We start from the raw sequence: 25,470 nt of genomic DNA, 5'->3' as shown, positions 1-25,470 counted from the left end.
GCAGAAGATCTGTCATCACACTGAATGCTGGTGCACACATTAGTTATAAATAACATAGTGAGCATTAAAAAAGATAGGGGAGTTAGCAGAGAGAAAATAGGAGGCTCTGCCTTCCCTTCTCAGATGGTGGGGTTTTTCACACTTGGGAGTCAAGCCTTTCCTTACAGACAGCGGGAGTATCAATGGGCTACAAGGAAAAGCTTCCTGGCTTGCTGCTCACCTCTCAATCTCTCAGACAGCTCTTGAAACTGGTGTGTGAAGTATGTTGTAACCATTTGAGGAAAATATTAATCAAGCATGGAAAATTGCTATTATCATCTCCTAATTACATAGTTAAGATAAATTTCCACAAAGTTAATTTGTAAGCAATTAATCTTCCTAGGAAAAGGAAGCATCAGCATTCTAACTCTATCATGAAGGGCAAGACAATTAAATCCTCTTGATGGGGCAACTAGCAGTATTCAAACTTTAGGAAAGAGATTCCACCTACCTTATCATCTGAGACATGGATGCCAAAAACCAAACATTATCACAGAGATGACAGCTACCTACTTCTACTATCTAAGAAATTGAGCTGTAAAATCTCCTTTTAAGGCCTACAATTAAAACGATATGGATATGGACAACCTAGCAGGCTAAATTATACATGGTTAGAGGATTTTTTCCAAGGACCAGAAACTTAAAGCCAATTGAAGTGCTTGGTTCAAAGTTTCTGTAGTTTAAAAATGGTGGGTTTTCAAACCAAACATCATCAGTAATTTTGGTTTGTACTGGTATCAGCTATCCAGGGTTTAAAGTTTGTGACACAATTTTTCTAAATCTTGTATAATGACTGCCTTTCGTAATTCACACATTATAGGTAAGCATAAAAGCAGACAGCTTTTAAAGAAAAAACACTGAAATATACCAGGCATGTTTACTCAACAAGAGCAATGCACAGTATGCTCTGACGGAATCAGTACAACAATCAGCCTTAAATCAAACATGGATATGAAAACTGAGAAAGTACACAAACACAAGGAACTCACATTGTATCAGGGGATGCAGCCTTATCTTCAGCAGGGAGGTCCACAGTAGGATCTAATTGCTGCTCTTTAGCAGAAATTGTCAAGTTTGCCAGGAGAGTCAGCACCCTCAGCAGGACCTCAGTATTAGTTGATGGATCTAGTAAATATATCAGTCTTCTGGGAGCCTACATTGGTTATCAAAATAGCTTTCATAAAAAAAATGAACACAGCATTCACCCAACTTGAAATTAGCAAAGCACTATCAGCATCAAGCGAGACCATCCTGTACAAGGGTCTACTTTAGACAAATATCCTCAATATTCATAATCAATATTCCAAAGGCTAGGAAGGGCATTAAGGCATAAAGAAATGGTTAACCGAGTTTGGCATATGGTTAGCAAGGCTAATGAAAGATCTCAAGTGGAATGGTATCATTCACTCAGACCTGAAATCAAAACTCAATAACACTACAAGGATGGGATGAGTCATTATAACTCAAAACTAGGGATGGGACGTTCAAATAGTCGAATCACCGAATACTAGAGATGGGTCAAATAGCAGATTTCTCGAACTCAAACATCGAATTTGAATAGTATATCATAGCTTGAATGCTCGAATATCTCAATTTTTTAATGCCTCAAATACTAGAATTGCACAAAGCATATTAAATGTCATTCATCTATTTCACTTGATGAATATATAAATAAATAGGTATATGCCAAATACATTTAAAAAATCAACTTTTTATTTCAAATTTAATGAAATTATTTTAATCAATAAAATCATTAAAAACCGTTATTAAAAATAACATCATTAAAATGAAGAATCATTAAAAAATAGAGATGGGCCGAATACCAGATTTCTCGAACTCGAATATCGAATTCGAATAGTAAATCATAGCTCGAATAATAGCGGTCCTGACCTATAATTTTCTCGCATCCATCCCCCAATGAAAATTTTTTACACAATTCCCATACAGAATGTGTACAACTTACACATTTTGTGTAAATTTGTGCACAGTTGTATAGCCTGTATAAGATTTGTATATAGTGAACACATTTTATGTACACTTCCACAGCCTGTATAGAAATTTATAAATTGTGCACACGGTATACAATTTACATTAGTGAATGCCATGTACACCAGGACAGCAGCCAGTAATCAAGACTAGGGGGGGGGGGTTTAGGCACAACTAACACTGGGGGAGTCTGAGGATGTGGAATACCCACCAGGGTAAGTGAGAGGTGCGAGGGCCCTCCCCTAAAAAAATTTTCAGATAAATGGCTCAAAATGGTGAATTATACTGCTTTCTGAGGGATATTTTATTGATCCTTACACTATTACAGAAGAAATTTTAATCAAATTAAATGAAATGGATTGAACTTAAAAAATTCTCAAACCTCTAAGGGGGGTTTATCCCCCAAAACCCCCCCTTGCTGTGCCACTGATGCACACTAACTAATGCAAAAGGATCAGTTTAAAATCTGTACTAAAAGCAATTACTTCCATGACAAAGATAAAACTGGAAGCCTGGTTATAAGGTGTTACTAATACGTACTTAATCAGCATTTAAATAATACATATATCAATATAAACACATTTAATCAAATCACAGTAAATTGAACAAATTCATTTACGTATCAAAATGTGAAAACGGGGGCAAGCAAATATTTTCACAACTTTTGATAGCTATGGGAAACATGTTTGGCATTCAAAATACCTAAGTTACATATTTTGCCCATTATATTACGTAATTATTTTTTTAAATATAACGGATTAAATATCGTACTTTGAAACTTGCACCATAATGACCTGCGGTTATCTTGCATACCATGTGACCCAACAGCCATCGCAAATATAGCTACTGAAACTGTATTTTGTGACTTTGCAAATTTAACTGTGCTGTAGAATCTTGTTTTACAAGCAAATTTATGTTGAAGTATGCTATGGAAGAGGAAAATAATCCGTGTTTCACACCCTATTTCTTAGTGGGCTCCATTAGTCGCACGTGCCTTTTACTAGATCCCAACTGCTAGCTACGACATCATAGGGCCAGTGTCCGGAGAAGGTCCACAGGAATTTTTCCCCAAGCAATTGATGTGAAATTACTTTTCCTCATTACTGACATCATTAATGGTTAGACTCATTAACTCATTCAAACAATGGTTCATTGAAGGAAGGAAATGCTCACAAGAGCACATAGAACAATAAAATCACACAAAGTTGGTGCGCTAGACACAGGAGTAGCCAAGACATGATGACCCGCTTGGCAGGAACTGGTGACATTATTAACTTATCTGCAAAAGGGTTAGGCCTGTCATGCTTTTACCAAAAACTGCTCAAGACAGGTTGAGATACAAAAAAAAAAAAAAAAATAAAGGTGTCCTTATTTTTCAAACTTGACCAAATTTGAGCACTTTGCTTTCTTGTTCATGGTTGCTACAGAATCTGTATTTTTAAATTTACTGACTTTTCCCTGTCTTTGGCAACTTAAATCCCAATATTTTAAAACATATAGATGGATGACTTGGCATTTCAAGCATATTTTAATAAAGCACCAATATTAGGAGGCAGTAAATTCAAAATTTCATTCAAAATAATAGTATACACTCCTACAATACCAGAAAGTGTAATGATCTACATGTCACACAAAAAAATTTTACCCATACCACCAAAGGACCCCGTGCAATGTGCACGAAACTATATAATAAGTTGCCTGCCTATATAAAATGTGAAAATAGAATACTTGTATTTAAAAAAATTGTTTTTACTTATCTTCTTGAAAAATGCTTCTATAGCATTAATGAATATTTGAGTACATAGCATGTAAGGTTTCACAGTGTAAAATTTTATATTCGATGTGTATATTGTACTTTAAACTAATATTTGATATTTTGACGTGTCCTATATACCTGCCTAGTGTGTAACTAGTGTATTGTATCACTGTGGACAAACAAAAAATTCTAATTCTAATAACCTTCAGGCAACAAGATTTTTTATACAAGATATACGTCACAGTTGCTTTATGCTAGAATAAGATCGAGCTCCTGTGTGAAGGTCACCCAAATGGTTGCCCTAAGCCCGCAAGGCCACAGAATTGGTGAATGAGCCCATTCCCAAGTCGCCATTGAAATACATAGTTCCTTTCACAAAAGAAAGCAAGACAATAATGAAAAAGAGTTCGGATTTTGAGCTCCAAGCCTGGAGTCAATACATAAAATAAATGGAATGGATTACATTACCTGGGCAGCTAAGAGGCTGGGAACCATATCTTCATTGCAAGAGAGGTTGACCAGTAATTTCAATGACTGGATTTTCACCTGAGGATTTCCATTGTCAACCAGATTGTATAATGTATGAAGCACGGGATAAAATTCATCGTGCCAGTCTGGAAGGACTGCTATGTTACTTAAAGTCAAGAGGGCACTAAGGGTGAGCTTATCAGACTGAAGATTCTTGGTAACAAAAGACATTAAAATTGGTATGGCACCCTGAAAGAAAGAGGAAGTCATAAGAACAGCATGAAAAAGAAATAATGACACAAGTAATCAATTACTTACTGACAGCAAAATTGCATGTTAATGCAGATAGTGTATTGACTATGATTCATCAGTGTTTTCCAACTAGCCCTTTTCTCAATAAAAAAAAAGAAGAGAACCCAGTCATCAACATGACCCTGCTGTTAGTAAAACATGAAAAGATTATCAGGGCTCTGATACTAGAGCAAAGATGTGGCTCTGCACAAAAAGTTTGAATGGAAGACTTAATTGAACACCAAATCATTCAAGTGAAAGGTTTCATGAAAATGGTTAGGTAACTAATGCATGAAAGAAAACAGACAGGTAGCAGGTTTTCACCTAAAACAAGCAAGAAGAAGATACACTAGACTGTCATTATTACGAAGTTCACGGGACCCAAAAACCAGAGGATTGTAATAACAAAGTTCATATGAACATTTCTTTTAGGAATCACCAAAAAAAACATTATATTAGAAACACGATTAAAGTGAGCGCAAATATATATAAACAGGAAAATTTGTTTCAGTTTCTCAATAGAAGAATGCGGGATGACACGACCGAGGATTGATATCTTCCCAAACACACTAAGTCCTCGATATAAGAACTAGATACATTCCAAGACCTTGTTCGTAAGTTGATCAACCCACAGTCCAGCAGCCGAGAGTTGTCTGATGACAGGCAGAATGGTCAAGGTCGCGGTAGGGGGCAACGTTGCCAGGTAAGAAAAGGAAACGCCTACTTCACTTGTACACAAAAGGAGCCCTAGAACTTGTCCCTTGAAGAAAGGAGCCGGAAGGAACGATGAGTGTGAAGGACCCGAAAGAAAAATCAATTGTTTCGGTGATTCCAAGAAAGGGCTTGTTTTGGTGGATCAGGCTTATTTCAGTGCTCTTTATGCATATGACAACATTGTATGATTAGGTGATAGTGTGAGGTCTGTTTGGGGGACAGCGATTGGCTGCAAACCGTGCTTGCACAGGGTTTTTCGCCCCTCCTATTGTGCTGTCATCCAACAGCTCTCGCCGGCCTAACTGTATGCAAGGAATAGAGGAGTACTGATATCCTGCATAATGCAACACTGCATCATAATTGTGCGATAACTCACGATTGTGAGGAACAGAACTAGCTGGGCGTGCGATGCATCTGGAGCCGAAAAAAATAGCTCTCCATAGTAAGGAAGAACAGGCGAAATGCTGATCATTTCCTAAATTCACACCGGATTCAATGATACTTTGTTCAGATTATGCCCTAAGTGCGAGTTACTCTACACCACACCATCGACCATAGCATCGGCCAAATCGAAGGGCACCAAATACAAAATTTTAGAATGTTCGCATCTCTGAAAGTTCGAAAATCGAATGTGCATAGGAAGAAGACTAACTGTACGTCCAATTTACGAGCGGTTATGAGTGGGTCACCATGATTCCACAGGAATGAAGCTTATTACATGATGTTGCATGTATGCTGAAGAAAGAACCATAATTGATGCTCTTGGGCACAGTGCACATGAAGAACTTAATCATGGCGCGATTATTAAAACTTAATGTATTGAATATCCACCTAAATGCCATTGCTTATTCGCGGAACTTAGTAATAAAATTCATTTTGTAACCACCAGGACCGGGACTGAGGTTCCTAATTTCGTAAAAACGAAAATTTCGTAATAATGTTTCCTTTGCTATAGATTGGATAGGCCTTTTTGTCAGAACCAACGATTTGCTTCATAATAACGAGAACTTAGTAATTACGTTGTTCGTATTAAAGAAAGTCAACTGTAGTACTAATGGGAATTTCTGCACCAAAATTCCTATTTGTTGTCCCAAGATGGCTCGGAGGGCTGCCACCTAATTTTTACATTGGGACCAGTTGGGAAAAATAGTAAATGTTGAGATAATTTCACAGGAAAAATCATTTGCCATTATCAGAATTCGAACTTGGATTTTCAAATTTGCCTCAAGTGTTCTACCACTTCAACTACCAAGAGTTTATGAAGTTCACGTTTTCCCCAGTAGAGTTCATAAATAGTGCACAGAGGAATAAGATGCCTTGGTAGTTCCAAGTGGTAGATGGAGGTGAATGAAAAGGACCTGAGGAAAAATTTAAGATTCTACACAAGGGCTACACTGTGATTTTTTAGTTACTGCAAAAATTGATAGAAAACAAGCACTTGATTGGGAGTATAATTTTCACTTGTTTACATAGGGGAATAGTTACATATTTGCTTTCCCTAGATATACCTTTCATCACAGAGCATAAATATATTCTACTTTGTGCCAGATGTAGAATTAGTGACAGTGAGAAAAGATGGATAAATTTTGAAAATATTAAAGCAAAGGGAACATCAAATTTACCTTAAGCTCTTTCTGATTCTCTGCATTCAGAGCAAGGTTTCCCAGAGTTTTGACAGCAGCTAATTGAACAGCAGGGTTTCGGTAGACTAGAAGATTCTGAAGGGTAAATAAACAGCCAGCCTCTCTCAGAGTGTCCTGCAAATCAAATTAAAGTGTGTAAGAACTCAATAACAATGGAAAAAAGAGGGATACTAGCATAAAGAAGAAATGTTTAGGCTTCCTGAGTACTTATTGGAGGCAAACTTCTGGCAAAAACATCAAAGAAACACTTGCAAGAGCAGACACTGCAGCACATATAAGAATGACCAGTAGGCCGGCACTTAATTTTTAGAATTTGGAAAAGTTATATTTTCTTAGTCACAAAATGACCAAAATGTAGTAAACATTGCAAAATATGGCTTTTGTAAAACACCAATATAAGATGGCAACAAGATTTTTTATCTCAAATACTACTTTCCAACGCAGATATACGAGGCATGTTTTTAAAGTAAGTACTGTTTTGACATAAAAAAACAACAAGTAAATTTTTTTAAAAATAATTTATTCACTTGAAAGGCCATACTTTGCTCTACTTTTCTACATAATTCCCATTACTATTGAGGCATTTATCGTATCTAGGGACCAGCTTTTGTATGCCACCGTCAAAGAAGCTTGCCGCCTGATTAGACAACCACTGCTTCACCGTCGTTTTCACTTCGTCATCATGGGAATGGCGCTGACCCGCCAGATGCTTCTTCAAGTGCATTAACAATTTAATTGTTTAATTGTTCCCAGCCAAGAGAAGTGATAAGGTCTTGTGTTCGATTTGCTGTGTGTGGACGGGCATTATCATGGAGCAAAACGACACCTGCACTCAGCATGCCACGCCTTTTGTTTTGAATAGCGCGGCGCAGTTTTTGTAAAGTCGCACAGTACGCTGTTGCATTGATTGTGTCGCCGCAAGTCAAAAAATCGACCAGCAACACACACTTAATGGTGGGACAGCACCATTCCGATGATGACGAAGTGAAAACGACCGTGGTTGTCTAATCAGGCGGCAAGCTTCATTGACAATGGCATACAAAAGCTGGTCCCAAGATACGATAAATGCCTCAATAGTAATGGAAATTATGTAGAAAAGTAAAGTATGGCCTTTCAAGTGAATAAATTATTTTTGAAAAAATTTACTTGTTTTTTTATGTCAAAACGGTACTTACTTTAAAAACATGCCTCATACATATGTTACAGTTACTTTCTGCTAGATGTGAAGGCACCCTATTGGTTGCCCTAAGACTATGCATGGCCATGAAATTGGTGAATGAGCCCATTACTAAGTCACCACTGAAATGGCACCTTTCACAAAAGAAAGTGAGACAATAATGAACAAGGGAAGAGAGTTTGGACTGTAAGCCTAATATATTTTGTTGCCATCAAATTATGGGAACCCCAAGGGCTCCAAGTACTAAACACCCAAAATTGGATTTTTTAGGTCCCAATAAATAGGTGAAAGAGAAGTCCATTGGGCCTGAAATTTTAATTTCCTTGACATATCTCTTAGAATTTAGAAAATATAGTCCCTCACAATCTGTTCCACCCCTCAGTGCTACCCTGCACTGCACCGCTATCGAAATACAGCTCACATTACTTCCACTACTAGCATGAGCGTACCCAGTGGGGGGCAGGAGGGAGCAGCTGCCCCCCCCAGAAGCAAAAGTAAATTTTGTTTAAAATGAAAGTGTTATTATTTTAAAACATGTTATTTGGATAAAAATATTTTTCCAAGCCAATAATTTTAAAAAACTAATGAAGCACTGTTACAATATTCTTGAACTTTTAATTACCATAACCTTTTCTGTGTTACAACAAATGACTGCAGCTGTCCCCCCTCTAGGTTTGCCCTTTGGGTACGCCCTTGACTTCCCCTCAAACCTCTCCCCTCCCCTGGCAGAGTAATTGTTCCTGGCGTAAAAGATCAAGCCTTGTGCTTACTTTAAAAGGGTTTAAATTGGCTCTACAACAGTTCCAATCAAGTAATATTCACATATTTATTTTCACAACCCCATGCAGAACCTGATGGCTCTCACCATGATAGGAACTCAAGTCACTTTACCTTCCAACCATTATACAAATCATGTCTTTTTGACACAAGTACATGCAAAATGGACAAATTAAATGCTTCAAATATAGAAACAGTGTTCGTTGATAGTCAATGACTAAACTCTCCAGTGTGTTACATCCAAGTGGAGTGAAGAGAAAACAATTTAATCTAGGTTATGCATTAAATGTCCTGCAAGTGAAGATGAGAAATTTCAGAAGCATGAGACATTTTGGCTCTGAAATTCTTGGTCTCCAACTAATTAACTATGCACCTTATTTGCTATAATTTAAAGCACTGTCTGTACAAAGGCTAGCCCAAGTTGCACCAAAAATATAATATCTTCACAAGGTACTGTGATAGCATGTGATTTTTACTCCAGCCTTTAAGAATTTTCTCCGTATGAATCATGCAATATACATCATTTTCCCATCATATCTTGTATAAGTGATACGTATGTAGATGAGAAGCAGATGTATAGTAACTGATTTCACTGGCCTTAATGACTTAGCAAAGAATACATAGACTGCACACCACAAAACACATGTTAGATTCTTACTTGTGATGATAATTTTTAACATCAATGTTTTAACTCACAAGTGGCCATAATATTCATGATATATATTGTAATTGGATGTTTTGAGAACATATTATACCCAAAACTGTCTTCTCCGATTCACATCATAACAAATTTGTATAAATACAATGTATGTGGCTATTATATGGAACATAGAGTGCCTCTGGTATTACTGATAAGAGTTGCAATTCTTGTAGTAGGCTAATTTCCATTCAGTAATACCAAACTACTTCGTACAAACAAATTCTTCAATAGTTTGTGAGTTTGCAAGAGGATAATTTAAGTTCATAATTGCATTGATGACATAAATAATTGACTAGTAAAATTTTTGAATAACATAAGGAAGTTGTTCGGCTCCACAGGTTTCAACAAAAACTTTCAAGGATCCTTATTAATAAAACCCTCATTGTATTGTCTTGATGGAAAATTTTGAAAAAACCTGAAGGAAAAATTTACCAAAAATCTAATAAAATCTATAGAAAGAAGAATTTAAACAGCCAACTTGCCAACACCTTCCTGTGACTTAGATAACCAAAAAATCAACCGAAAGGATAGAATTAACAATTAATGCTATTGCTTTCACTCAATTTTCTCTTTTTCAGCACTTTTTCTTTTCATTATGATAGCACTTCAATTATTGATGTTTAAGAGTGTATACATAGTTCCCAAAAAAACTTTGGATAGGAAAAGTTTGTCAAAACCTTCATTTTTTAATTTCTTTCCTCAACTTTGCCCTCCCTTGCCCTTCCCCTGCGCATGCCTCCCATAGACTGAGTTGGAGCACACCATGGCAATCTAAAGAAGCCTAACTAATCCTTACCCTTCCCTGCTGTGGAGGGAGAGTCTTAACAAGTGACTTATACTTAATTTTTTTATAGAATGCTGTGGCCAGGAGTGATGGTACAAGGAGGCTTGCTGGAATAGCATTGCTCAATGGGTGGATCAACCCAAACCAATCAGTAAGAAACAATAAAATACAGGACCACTGAGACCGATGGCCTCTCCCGACTTGAACTTGTAGGGAATTTATTCTGCTTAAAGGCCGTTTCACACGGGGCACGGAATTGCGCAGGTTAGAGCTGCATTTATTTCTAAAATGGCATGGAATTGCGCGAATGCATGAACGAAATTAGAACAGGGGCTATTTTGCCATCTCGCATCCACGCATGTGTTCTAGCAATTCACCGCTTTACACGACGCAATTTTGATTGCGCCTTCACATGTACGTCAGATTGCACAATTCCGTGTACCTTGTAAAACGGCCTTAAGGGAGCATAGGGATGAATACTTGGCACATGCACTAAAAGTTACAAATAAAAATTTTATTTATGAAAGAATACTAATAATTTGTCACGAGAAATTGCCAATTGCAGACATTATTTCATAAATATTCTGGAAAATGTTACAATTGACAAGTTTAAGAGAGAGATCGCCCAACAGGTATTTACCATTTTAGAGACAAGAAAAACAAAGAGTTGCGAGAAAAATGCTGTTTTTCTTGCTGGAATTTGCATCTGTGCCAGAGGAAAATTAACAGACATCTATGATGCAAAGCCATTCCAAACTGTTACCACGATCAAAAGATTTTTAATCATAAGCCTACCTTGATGGGACAGGGATTTGAATATTTGATCAAGTTTTATCAAATCCATGGATTCGGACCTTGGCCATAACTAAATATACCAATTATTTGATGAATTGCAAACATATAAATCATGATCAAAATGTTTGCTACTGCCTTCACTGCAAATTAATGGCTCTCAACACCATTACAATAATAACCACCACTTACAAATGAATATGACTTTTCTTTCATAGCAAAGGTATCAACTGAAAGAAATATGGATCACATTCAGCACAAAGTTCTCAGTACCACCAGTTCTCAGACCCTGAGGTAAGTTTCAAGAACTGATGGTACGTATTGTCAGTACTGAGGGCCAATACCTCACATAAACTTCAAATTAAATTAGGCTTTGTAATCATAAAATACTATCATCTTCATCTGAGAGGATGATTCTCTTATAATATGAGTAGATTGTTCGATTATATAATAGAAAATATATTGAAGGGACCCAGACAGTTAATTTTTAGAACCCTTCATCCTTTGGCTCTTGATATTTATATAATAATCAAGTTCATCGCTTCAGTGAAAAAATTATGGCAGAGGAGTTAAATCTAACACATGGCATTAAGTCAATGCTCCTCATTTGGAGAGACTTTAGAGGAGCATAAAACCATAAAAAACTGAATAAATAGCCTTTTATTTTGAAATGCAATACTAGGGAATCAATCTTGCAAATTTATACTTAAGAAAGGCAAATTCAGACATTTAATACAGCATATATGAATGAATTCTGCTTTACAATGAAAAGGGAAGACCACGTACCTCGCTTGTTCAATGCCGTATTTTTTATGGCATTCTAAACGATGAACACATCTCTGAACTGGTAGTGGTTCCATTGTATGAGTCTTAGTTTGTCTGTAATTAATTAATTTTCATGCAGTATTTTTAACAAGCCCTATATAAATCCAAAATTTTGCCACTCTCCACAGACGGGTCAGTTGGTGCAGTGGCAGGGTGCACAAATCTCTCCTGGGGGGCCAGGGATCACAGCTTCGTCACGGCTATTTATTTTCTAGTTCATTTTGATGATATGGCGTCAAGTTTTTCAGTAATTTTAATTGCAGTGTGAGAGTGAGAGTCGTTCACGCTGCCACTGCACCAACTGACCCGTCTGTGGAGAGTGGCAAAATTTTGGATTTATATAGGGCTTGTTAAAAATAGCGCATGAAAATTAATTACTTACAGCCAAACTAAGGCCCATTCAATGGAACCACTACCAGTTCATAGATGTGTTCACCATTCCGAATGTTGTAAAAAATACAGCATTGAAAAAGGCCGAGCTAGGTACGTGGTCTCCCCTTGTGAGTGTATTAGAATTCATCCATGCCAAACCGACGATACACTTGAAGGTAGTCTTTGACTTGAGGCCATTTACAGTTTTGACCAATCTAATTTTTAAAAATAAATTTTGAAGTAGTTTTCAAATTTTGAATAAAGACCACAGACTGTATTCCAGGACCTGACTCAATGTTGAGCCCTCACTCTACCTAGGTGGTTCCGATCTCAAACTGTGACAGACTTCGAGGTTCTATTTTGGAAGCTAACTTAAAATAAAATCACATGAGCCAGAGCAATATTGGTAACGTTCAATCATACCAAATCATACATTTACCTAAACTCTCGTCACTCATGGCCTCTTGCTCATCAAAAACCAGTAATACTGAAGTACAATGTCACGCAAGGAAGTTTTTTATAAAAAATGTTTCATTACCAAAATATGATACAACAGCGGCAGACGTCTTGGAATTTGGCAACTCAATTTGAGTTTGGACTCCACTAATCAACTAAGGGGTATAGTCTGAGTGAGTTCTGGGACTAGTGAGTTCACATAATACTGATGAGGCAACCAAGTTGAGTTTCAGTCAGGATTAAGACTTGAGTTAACCATCTAAAACAGAGCCCCAAGAAATATTCAGCTCATAATTCAGTGATTATGTGGTTTAACTTTCACTTTATTATTCCAGGGAGAATGCAAGAAATTTTGAATGAACCTTCATACTCCTAAGATTACACAAATCCTGAATCGTCTTTAACTCTTTTTCGCTTACTTGTATAAAAATATTTTATAATGTAACCCCACATTCACACTGATTGCCATCGGTAAAAATTTAGTTTGGGGCTTCTCATGCAAGTGAGCAGATGACCATGTAATCCACGTTCAGTGGGATTGAAATTGTCACATTTACTGTCAAGCACAGCTTTAGAACTGGTATGTATGTAGAAGCTTCTTTGAAGGCCATGCTCCCTTGTGCTGCCATCCTAGATGGAACTTATGGGTTTCACATCAAGCAACCATGAACCCCTGAAAATTGATTGGAATGAAGTAACTTAAATAGCACACGGTCTGTACGGTAGTCAGACAGCTAAAGGTGAGTAGTATGATAGTAGGCAATTAATGCAAAATTTACTGCCATTTTCACATCAGAATCAATATGTATTTCATTTCCCTCATACAGAAAGCACACATCAAATTCCATGATATTGCACTACTATTTTTTCCAGAATAAAATTTGTAGCCTGTGAAAATAGAGGTTCTTGAGGAATGTTTTTAAAAACATAAATTTAAAAAAAATTGCAGGGGAGCAATAGATACGGTTCACCAATAATAAGAATGTCACACAGTAGGAAAATAAAGGTTCAAAGTATAGGAATGCAAAACAAAAAGAAGGAGATACAATTTTAGCTAATAAATTTGAATGAAATACCTGATTAGCAGCAAATGTTCCACAGTTGCCAATAGTAGTCAATGTTTTCTCAAGGAGAGTGGCATCATTGCTATGAAGTAGAGCTACCAAACTTTTAGCTTCATGTGCAGATATGACCCTAGAAAGTGTAAAGTCAAATTAATCACCTACTCCATGAAAGAATCAGGAAATTTTGCTAAAAAAAAATCAACATTTGCAAGAGACAGTTTAGATTTTTGGACAAAAGGAAAATATGAACCACAATCACTCGTGGAGGTGGAAGATCAGAATGAATCATTGAGTGTTGTGATCAAATCAGACACCTGTGATACCATTTGTTTGTTCAGTTTACTTTAAGACCTTTGATACATTTGTTAGTCCCCTGCATACAGCCAATTCCTAAAATTGTGACTGAGAGATTTATAAAACTTGTTAAGGGGACAGTCAGTATTTACACATAAATAACCTTAAAAAGGTGAGTGACTTCATTTAATGTTTAGAACATAGGAAGGTCAGCTTGAATATATGTATTAGTAGTTCTAATTTAGAGCCCAAGACTCTAGGATCTTTCATTCCACCTAACCTAGGATCAATTTTCTCCTCACATGTAAGATGCATAACTATTCATGAGACTACGGGACAATTAATAGAGCAGGAACTAAGGTCCACATATGGCTGAAATGTGGTTGTTTACTACAACCCAACTTAGCGATAATTTTTGCAAAATGTAGATGTCTCATTTTCAGTGTCAGTGATAAGTTAAACAAGCTATGAGGCAAGACATTTACCATCCCAGTGAAAGAGCATGATGAGCATGAGCTTCCATGACATGTCAAGGTCATGCATACCTTTGGTTGTGGCCAAGAGCCTCTAGATGGTGTCGCAGCTCCTCCTCCTCCTCTTGAAGCAATCTCTCTGCTTCCTCTTCCTGCCTCCTTGCTGCCGGAGACATCATGCCTCTCCCTTCTGACTCTGGACTCATGTGCTGCTGAATGCGATTGTGCCGAAGAGACCGCCTTGTCCAACGGCGCCTCACCGGTGAGCCACTGAGAACCATACTGCTTGCACTTGGACATGAGAGATTCTCTGTGGAATGGCTGCCCAATATATGGCGGACATCAACGGGGCTGAGGATACGAGGCGAACTCCAGGGAGAACACTGCGGTTAAGAAAGAATAATTGGGTATAAAACTATGTATGGCATACTCACTGCATATGAAATAAGACATCAAGGGCGAGTACAATAGGAGAAACGCAGGGATTGAGAGGTGAAAAAATACAAGACAATACAATACACAGGACAATTCTGTCAGTTGTACTGTGCTCAAACTAAGAGGAGTTCTGGGAGGAGCAAGACTAAATTTTTTTCCACGTCTCAATATATTTTGAACAAAATGAAGCCACATGTCTGGATATCAAGTAGGTTGGTTAGACCAGGGAAGGAGATTGTGGGAGAGGAACCTTTGGAGAGTCTGCACTCAATAGCAAAGCATCTGGTCATCCCTGGATTGACAATTGACTAAATCAAAGTGAATATTAAAGGATAGGTCAGAAAAATGATTTTAAGTAAGGATACAACAGAATTATTCAGTTTTTTGCTGAACAAAGACATAAAAGGATCAAAAACAATTCATAGGTTTACTAGTATAGGAGAATCTCTATTGGTGGTATTTCTGCTCCCTGCACCCACCCTTGCCTATCCCCTCCAATAAAGATAGGTGTGGAATTTAGGTAAGCTAGTCATCACTGAGCCTAGCAAGCCAGCAAGTCTCTGTTCATTCATCTTCTCTCAGTCAGGCTTGGCAGCTCTAGTTATGATAAGGGAACAAAGCTTGACCGCACAGTGCTGGATAGACAGTTCAACACTTGCCACCAAATAGAGAGGCAAGCCCAAGAATACCATCAGCTGCGCACAGCACAGCTGGACAAGGACAGATGTGAGGGAACGAGGGTAGTTCGGACCTCTTAAGTACTGTGCCACAGCTCATCAGTATATTCGCACTCCACTTGGCTGCCCTAAGGCTTTGCATGGAGACTTCTTTTATTCTTTCAAACTTTTGGTTGAACCTTGGGTCAACATCCCGCAGGTCAGAAGATGCTGTCTCCACATCCACCCTCCTCAGGTTGACCAAATGGTGTCGTATCAAAGTTATGTAATGAAAGGAGATACTCATTTCGTGAGTTTCCTTTGGAACATTATCTGCTAAGCAGTGAAACTTCTAATAACTAAGCGTGAGACAGTCATGACTAAGAGAGCAAGCGTGTTCTATATCCTTTACCAAGAGTGTCAATTCTGCTGTGTCTCAGTATCGAATATTTTTTCTTAAGCACCACTTGCTTTATCCTGCTGTCATTTGCTCCTTACTTATGCTGATCTCTACAAAGGCTTAGGATGATCGAAATTAACAATAATTATTAAAAACTATGGATGGTCGGATCGGATACCTTGGATCCAAATATCTGTGGATATTGCCCTTCATCAGATACATCGGATCCAAAGTTGCAGAAGGCATCGGATCTGAATCCAACATTTTAAATTATAGCTTCAGTGAATGCAACGCCCCGGTTTAAAGCAATAAGGTTTGAAAGAGTTCCGATTCTCTCTTCGAATGCGCCGTCGCATGCGATTCTTGTCCTACTCATGAACCATTTTGTTTTAAAGCTCTTGCAGAGGTTGCGTAGCAGAATTTCAGCCTTGGAAAATAAAAAAGGCAAAATACAACTGGCAATTAGTGTGACTCCTCCCAAGAGATTGAACAATCATCAGGGGAATCTCAGCGTCATAGGATAATACCTACGTTAAAAGTAACTACTTCGCAGATTTCAGGAAACCACCCTCAGCCCGTGCCTCTGTTGTTTTTTTCCTAAATCACACAGACCATAAATCATTGTCTTCTAAGGAAAATATCAAATTTCATGAGAACAATCGAAGCGTGTTTCATCCCTACCCTGTCACACCAACTGACCTTTTTTGGCCTACCTGCTTCGATTCTCCATTTCTAGATGACAAATGATAGGTGAGAGACTTTCTTGGCCCGAAGATGTCTCGATAGCTTCGACAATTAGATGACATGCAACAAGATTTATTAAGAATTAGACCAAATGCGACGCATTCCTGATGATATTTCTGCTTATTTTCAGCTCTAATTAATTGCCAATAAGTTTTCTATTTACGACTAGACTATACTAATATGCAACATTGTCCAAACAGCACAATTTTCAAAGAAAGAAGCGCAGCATCAACCCCTCAAACTAGTAGAGATGGATTGGAAACGCCGACTGCACATATCACGTAGCATGTCTGGCTTCACTTTGAAGGCAACGATGTCACTGAAGCAAGATCTGACTTGTTTGCCCTTGACTTCCTCATTTGTAGCCTTGTTGCTTGAAATACGGAGGGAGCACGCTCCTTCCCCTCCACCTCTCCTTTACGCACTTCTGCTGCCCACCCCTCATGCTGAGCAGTCAAGCGCCTTGCCGTACGTAACATTAATGCTGTTTTTAATATTGTTAATTGTGTTGCTGATTGCACAGTTGCAATTTAATTTAACGATATACAGATAAAAATGTCTTTCATTGTGTAGAAATATTTCTATTGAGATAAAAAGAACCAATGTATGCCATGTGCGTGCACTGTGGAGTGAAATTACCTCGAGGAAGTGCTAAATCCACCTCACCATACTGAAGCATTTTCGGGTGAAACACAAGCAGTGGTGCCGACTCCATGGGGCCCGAGTCCCCTCAAAAATTCGTTATGGGTGTGAGGAAAAAATGTGTCAGGCTTGTCGATTTTCCCCGGAGTGCCCAGATATTGAGATTTGAGTTATCAGGGTTCTAATGATGATCATATGACTCTTCTATAATGCTTAAAAAACTTAAAGCTCACTACTTATAAAATTTCCCGGGGCAAGATCCCTGGTTTGGGCCCCCCAATATTTTTTGTAAGTTGGCATACCTGACACAAGTTGCTATGCGATGAGAAAGTGACAAAATTCGGGGGAAACGTGCGTGAGGAAAATTTGAATTCAGTAGATGGCAGTGGGGTAGCCAGGAATTTTCTAAGGGGGGTCCAAAACCAGGGGGGAAAATATTTAGACAACAGGGTAAAAAGTACAGCAGACTCCCAATTATCCGGCTGCGGTTTATTCGGGTTGCCAATTATCCGTGCATGATTTTCACTCTCGCTCAATTTTTTCCGCAATCTTTATAAAAAAAATCGGATGCCAATTTATTGGAATTATGGCACTAATGCTAGGATACTCCAGGCTTATTATTTCTGTTAGAATCCGCTTCATAAAACGGAAGCTAACATGTGCTTGCAGCATTCATGGGAGCACCGTGTTCCTGTTTTCCAAGCCCGCAGTGCACGACCACACTGCTTGATAACGGATACACGGTGCGCAGCAGTTGCGACCGGGGCAACTTGTTCGAGACGCGACAACGTGCTGTGGTGCCTGACAGTGTAGTTTCCAACGTCGAGCGGTGGTTTTGAAGCATTTGTGCTAACCACTTTTCTGTATTCGTGATCACACAGCCACGGATGTGTGGTTTTTCAAACTAGGCTTTACATGGAGTATTAATCATACAAGTACAACCATGTTATCGCCGCTAAAAAGATCGCGAACTGGCAAAGAAAGCTCTCATTGAGTCCGGGAAGCACTCTTAAATAGACAGAATAACAGCATAAATAACAATATATTGTTTGTTTTATGTAAATTATGAACATTACAAGACATTTAACCTTTTTGCGCCGAGCTCCTTCGCGGGAAGTTTCTTTTGGCTCTACGAAGGGTTTTAGATTTTCTTTTTCGCCCCGTACGGAGTTTTTTTTCGGCTTGGGACTGACCAGGTAGTCGCTTCCTCCCCTTAATGACCTTTCCTAGCGGGTTCCTTGGCAACTGGGCAAATATAATCCTCGACCCTTTTCCCCGTAGGCAGCCCATCACGGCGTACTTTTGCGGTCAGTTTGTTGTTGCCAGTGCAATTTTAATTTTTTAAATTGTTATTGTTGCACTAAATGTCAGTTCATCAATGTATTCCTTTCATTTTGCAATGCCTGTAGAACTTTTAAACGAAGTTCTACGGTTATTTTTAGGGTTTTCAGTAAAATGGCACTATATCATAGCCAAATGAGCTTTTCCGAGAAGAGTGAGGTTATCATCTTCCACGTGCATATTTCAGTAGGAGAATACTTACACCAATGAGAGTACTTACAATATGAGAGTAATTACCTGGGTAGAGCAGTTCTTATTCCTGCAATGGTATGGAATGCTTCTCACAACATGTGTCTACGTAAAACATTCCCTATTGGTACATTAAATTTACGAATTTTTAGGATATGCATTTATCAGTATTTATAGCGAAATTCCTTTAAACCTAAGGAGCTCCTATAAACTTGCTAGTAAGTTATAAAAATAACAATTATACATCTAACCATAGCGTCTCCAAAAATTGTTCTAGGTGATGATCAACTCCATTAATATGAACGCTAGAATTCCGTTTAAAATTTGGAACCAATCAGCAGAACATACAGAATGTAATAACTCCCATTGATTTTCAAAAAATGCAACATTTACGTTTTTAGTTATTCCACCTTATAAACAAATAAGTGACCATGGGCACCTTCCTTGAGTGGGACACTGAGAGCCGGAATGGGCCGAGGTAATCCCCACACGGACAATAGGAAAGGGTCGGACCTCTCGCGCTGAGGGACCCTAATGGCGGTTGGGACCCACTTGGCATGCTTGACCGCGAAACCGTGAAAACACGGCCTTTGCCCTTTTGCTTCGAAAAATTCAAGCCGTGAAAAGCCGGCCTTCCTTCTTTAGCATCAGAAAATTCAGGCCGTGAAATCACGCCCTGCATAGGGAAGAGGTTAAGTGAAAGTTTGGATTATCAGTGTTATCCGATTATTCGTGCCGTTTCTCCCCATCATTAGCCTGGGTAATCGGGAGTGTACCATATGTACATTCAAACTGCTGAGATTGAGATCTTTCACTTATTTCTCAGTGAAGGATTACTTGAATTAATTTTGAACTATTCAAATTAGTACACTAAGGAGAAAAATAACCATATGTTTAATCTTAACATAGGAGATCTAATAAAACTCATTGGGATCCTAATATTGTTGGGGTACCATATATTACCGCGCACTAAGTTGAACTGGACAAACAAAGAGGATATGTCTGTCCCAATTGTGAGGCTACGTATGACGTGGAAGATATTTGATGAGATTAAAAAATACCTATGCCTCTCCTATATTTGTCAGCTAGACAAAAGGGATAAATTTTAAAAATTCAGGCCCTTTTTCAACAGACTAAACCAAAATTTCATTCACTTTGGATTTATTTCACACAAATTGTCCATTGATGAGCAAATGGTTCCATATCTCAGGCAACACTCAGCTAAAATGTTCATCCATGGGAAAACAATTAGATTTGGTTATAAATTGTAGTTTCTAGCCTCATGTACAGGCTACCTCTATCAGTTTTTGCCATATGGAGGGGCCGAGCCAGGAAGTGATAGTTTATTACCACTTGGAGAAAGGGTTGCTCTAAATTTTTAACATTTTTTTAAGTGTCCAAAACATCATGCCATGTATTTTGATAATTTCTTCACCAGTTTCAGTCTATTAGCCACTCAAAATAGCAATGGCTTTTTTGCAATGGGAACAGATAAAGAAAATTGAACCGGACACTGCACATTCATGTCTCCGAGGGATTTGACAAAATAACATAAAGAGGATTTTGACTATTCGTTTTACAAGTCAAAAAATATTCTATTAGTACGATGGTATGATCATTCTGTAGTCACCGTAGCTTCAAACTATGAGAATATTGAACCCATAGTAAGGATGAAAAGATACAAATGGAGGCTGAAGAAAAGTGTTCTGATTCCGCATTCAAATGTCATCAATGATTACATTTAGGGAAAATGGTGGTGGACTCTATTCATGAATGGGCTTGATAGAGCAATGGTGAATGCAAGGCAATTTTACACATTAGTCACGGTTAAAGCAATTCCTCCGACTTCCAGTCTGAGATCGTAAGAATTTTACAGAGGCAGAAAGAGGTTTCCAAAATAAAGACTGATGAAGTTTGGCATAAAAATTGATGCACACATGCAGGATGCCCTAGAAAAAAGGACATACCCCAGCATGTCCGTCAAGACAGAATAATGCATTTTATCCAAAGGAATACTGATAACTCCCAGCGAAGATATCGAGTATGCAAAGCATGATGAAAAACAAAAGTTACAACCTAAATACGAAAAAAGCAAAGTTAAAACCCCTGCATACAGTCTAGGGAATAACGGGTCAATGACACAATACCATTTTTCCGAACTGACGGCGGCTGGGTGGAAAATACAAACTAGCCAATGAGAGGCATCGCCCCTTCCATCTCTCCATTTCCCTCCATTCCCTTCCCTTTTCCCCTACGCTCCCCTCCATCCAGCCGACCGGCATTGCCAGCCTTGGGAATAATGGTACTTTCGGGGGCGGCAGAACGAGCGCTGTGCGATCTCCAAAGATTCGGCTTGGCAACACTGCTTGCTGGAGAGTGATGTGCACTGCACGGAGTTCAGAGAGAGACTGCAGGCTCTTCTACACTTTCTCTCTTCTGTGATTGGCTCGAAGAGTGGGTGGGTTTCGAGCACGCTCAAGGTCAGCCGCCGTCAGTTCAGAAAAATGGTATAGACAAGAGTGATGACTACAAGACAGATAAAGTACGAAGATTTAAGGGAAAAACATTAGGACAGGAATAAACATGTAGGAAACTTTATAACACACACCAATTCTACCATTTGCCTAACCCCAACACCATGCTTAATAAGGGTACGAAATAAGGACAGAGAGAAACTTAGCTCTGGCATCAGTTGTATTTCAAAAAAATTTTTACATAGGGTTTTCAATTTAACATTTAGCCCTCAAATAAAACTACATGCATAACAAACTAATGCAGTTCAGGCCTCTGGAAAGTCAACATTGGCGTTGGCGTAGCTAGGAATATTCTTTGAGAGTATGCAGGGGTATCCCCCCAGGCAACAAGAGGACTGGGAAACTTTTTGACACATGACATGCCTGGAAACACATTTTAAATCAGTTAGGCTCTCAACATTTAACTATAAGTGGATGCTGTAATTATACATCAAAACTAGGTAACAGTTTAAATAATTTTGCTTTGGGAGGATCTATGCCCTCATCGAAGGGTGAACCCAGGATGAAAACCACGGTTGTTCAAGTTGTAGGTAAGATTTAAGCATGGCAAAGGTGAATGAAATCAACATTTTTAAGGAAACTGTACAGCTCTTTATTGGTTTTTAAAATTATTTGCTTGAAAAAACATTATTTTCCTTTAAGATATTTGTGATAGTTGCATGCCCTCACCATGATCTATCCCTTATGTATGACGGGGAATAGATTTGATGAGATTAAAAAAATATCTACACCTCTCCGATAATTGTCAACTAGACAAATGAGTATCAAATCCTTGACTAAAGGATAGGAAGCTGGCACTCTGGAGACCAAACAAGCAAAACCCTTTTATCGATCATTTTGCAAAAGTCAACAAAGGTTTGTGAGTTACATGTATGAAATAATTAGCCATGCATGGAAACTGCCGCTAACCCCTGAGGAGATTAATCATGCAGATAACTTAGCCCACGTATTTATAAGGTGAGCAGCAAAATTGCTCTAAACACCATCAATGAGATTTTCCAAACACCAAGTATGAGATTTTTTCGCAGCCAGTGACAGATTCAGGATCAAATCTTGAGAGGGGAGTCCCTGATAACATAGAGTATTTTCCCCCACTAAGATGAAAAACCAGAGGTCATCCCCCTTAAGACTTGAGCCAAAACTAATCCAATTTAAAGCAAATTGTTATTGTTACAATTATACATTTTTGGGTGACTTGCAGTCTATAAACTACTTCAAATGTGGATAGATACCCATGTTTTTTTTAAACAGGGGGCCAGAGACTTGATGAAACTTCATACCAAAACACTATTTTTTAGAGTTGTGAATGAAACATGAATAATTCTGCATACACTCAAAGATGCCGAAGAAGAACTAAAATATCTCAAGAAAGTTAAATTGATATCAGGAAATTTGCCTTTGTTTGATACTTTGAAAATATACATACAAAATTGCATTCAATTCCGGTAAAATACCTAATCAATGCATATTTTAATGCATTTGGAATCAGAATGCCCCCATCCTGTTGATCTGATATTTCTAGCTGCTAAATTATTAATAAATTTGAATACACACAATCTTCCTTCGCATGAAACTTACTTGCAAACTTCTTGGCCCAGGGAGGGGACTGTAACGAGGAGATGGTCCATTTCCCTGAATTGCTAACATGGTGTCCGTAAAATGGCGTGCACGAAGGTTCAGCTCACGAATTCTTTCCTGGACTGACAATGACCTCAATAGCACCTTTCCAGAGCCAGTTGTGTCCAAATTACCCAGAAGGACATCAGTCTGTGTAGTTTGTGATAGACGGCGGAAGTATAAACGAGGTTCGTCATCCAGATAGTTTACTAAAAAAGAAATGCTATGAGTTAATTTCTATGATTCTTAACATTGAATATACAATCATGATGAAGATAGTTAATCTACCCTTGACGAGAATTGTATCTTGATAAGCATGGACATATGATGATTTTTATGTAGGATATAGATAAAAGAACAATTAATGTTTGGGGAGCAATTTCATAGGAATCCATGGAAAAGATGTAAAAAAGAGATTAAAAATAACATTCAAGTAATTCAAAACGCTTCAAATACAAATAAAACAGCAAGGGTTTCACTAAGCTGGGTATGCATGTTATCAGGCATGTAAATTGATTCACGATGTACAGACTGTGATTTGCCATTTAAGGTATGAAAAGAAGCTACAAATAAGGATCAAACATGACAAGAATGGTAACTAAGTTTTCTAAAGCATTCATCATGCTGCTGAGTGTTGAATATCTTATCTGTTGGCATCACCTTAACTTTTCCCATTTATTTGTGAATTACTTATCTTGTAGATCCAAAAAACAGCATGCAAGTGATTCCCTAGGCAGACTAAGAAACTCAAGGTTTGAAAGTGAACTAAATATGCGTAGATTCGCTAATTTACGAGGTATTTGCAAAAAAGTATTTCGTACATAATCATGAACACATTCATATATTTCTCTGGCCACCGACAACAATAACGGTAAGTTCCATGATTTCAGTAAAAGAGTTGAGGCACATGAGTAGCCATTCAAGGGAGCAAGCAGCAATCAATAGTGTGCTCCAGCAGAAGCATTAATTGATGCTTTTATGCATTTGGTTGTTCTTCCACTATAATGAAAAATGACCATCATTCACATAAATATAACCACATCCCTGCCTTGAAATAATGACTCTTATTGAACAAACATTTAGTTCACCGCAAAACTTTTCCCTCGACACCGGCTACAATAAATCTTCAAAAATAATTACACACAAGTTCTAGAACAACTTTCCAGTCGGCGGTAATGCATTTTCAAAAAATGTTTTAACTTGGTACCTATATCGGATTTGTTGACACAAATTAGCAATGACAAGATCAACAGCACCCTTGCACTTTAGAAGATTCAGTGCGCAATATAAAAGCGATTTCCATTCATTTCCTCAAAGGAAAACTTGGGTTTTAAAACGCCAGATGCACAATGTAATAGACGACATGATTAACATCATCTCTCCTTCGTCAGAAACATCTCGGTGACATAAATTAGTCATGCCAAGTAATTGATGGTCGAACAATTAACCAAAAGAGATTCACCAATAATGAATAGACAAAAGATCTCAAATATCTTCATACATACTATGCTTACCCTCTCCATCTCTTCTTGCCAATCTTCTACAAAAAGCAGTGCGTACTAAGGAGTAGCCGACATACGCAAATCCTGCAAAGATCGCCGAGCAAAGGGCTACTTTGTTCATCGTTTTATCACTAGCATAGTTTGCCATGTTGTACCGCTGTGCTCGCGATGTATTTCTCAAAAATTGAACACTGACAGAGCAAAAAATTATAAACAAGTAAGGTGCAAAGTTGCACCACTTTTTACTTCCCAATCAGACACTTCTAAGCAGATATTTACTCGTAAACCTGTAAAATAAACTTCTGAAATAAAACCCATTATTAAATTAGAAAAGCATTTCTACTTGGAATCCACATGTTGGCCTAATTTCACCCTCATCCCTAAGGTTAATGTTTACTGGCACCATTGGATGAACTCCTTCTGCTTTGATTTTGTGGATCAGAAAGTACGACATCTTGTGGTCCTTTTCGTAGTTAATACCGGGGATTTTGAATGCATTTAAAGGGCATAGACATAGGGCATAAATTTACGATCTGATGGGTAGTCTTCTATGCAATCAGTGAGATGGTTAAATATTTAAAGCAATAATACATGCCTTATAAAATATAAATAGGTGTGCCTATTTTCCCTGTCAAAACTCTCAGGACATTTCCAACCGAATATACAATTTTTAGCTCCTTCAATAGTTTCCTTTAGCCTCCTCTCTAAGTGCTACCTAAATTCTCAACCAAATTATTTTCAGCATAAAAGAGTCTTCCTTTTAAGAGCCTTTTAATTTTTCCGATGAAGTTTTCAGCCC

The 25,470-nt window shown here is 38.0% G+C and overlaps 1 protein-coding gene across 2 annotated transcripts in view; it reads right to left on the bottom strand.

The window, feature by feature from the left end:
- The window catches only part of LOC124170612, a 30,503-nt gene extending 5,404 nt beyond the window's left edge, over positions 1 to 25,099 (bottom strand). The window contains exons 1-7 of one of the 2 annotated variants that reach the window (XM_046549439.1): positions 24,675 to 25,099; positions 23,131 to 23,378; positions 14,684 to 14,994; positions 13,857 to 13,974; positions 6,877 to 7,011; positions 4,250 to 4,498; positions 1,029 to 1,192 (exon numbers count right to left, since the gene is read on the bottom strand). In XM_046549439.1, coding sequence (XP_046405395.1) covers positions 1,029 to 1,192; positions 4,250 to 4,498; positions 6,877 to 7,011; positions 13,857 to 13,974; positions 14,684 to 14,994; positions 23,131 to 23,378; positions 24,675 to 24,819 — 1,370 coding nt within the window. In that variant the 5' untranslated portion in view covers positions 24,820 to 25,099. The remainder of the gene's footprint in view (positions 1 to 1,028; positions 1,193 to 4,249; positions 4,499 to 6,876; positions 7,012 to 13,856; positions 13,975 to 14,683; positions 14,995 to 23,130; positions 23,379 to 24,674) is intronic. The other variant, XM_046549440.1, reaches the window with a different exon arrangement.
- Between the last annotated feature and the right edge of the window lie 371 nt (positions 25,100 to 25,470).

The sequence above is a fragment of the Ischnura elegans genome, chromosome X (genome assembly GCF_921293095.1).
Source record: "Ischnura elegans chromosome X, ioIscEleg1.1, whole genome shotgun sequence".
NCBI lineage: Eukaryota > Metazoa > Arthropoda > Insecta > Odonata > Coenagrionidae > Ischnura > Ischnura elegans.
Note: the sequence above shows the minus strand (reverse complement) of the source record. Positions and strands in the feature narration are given on the sequence as shown.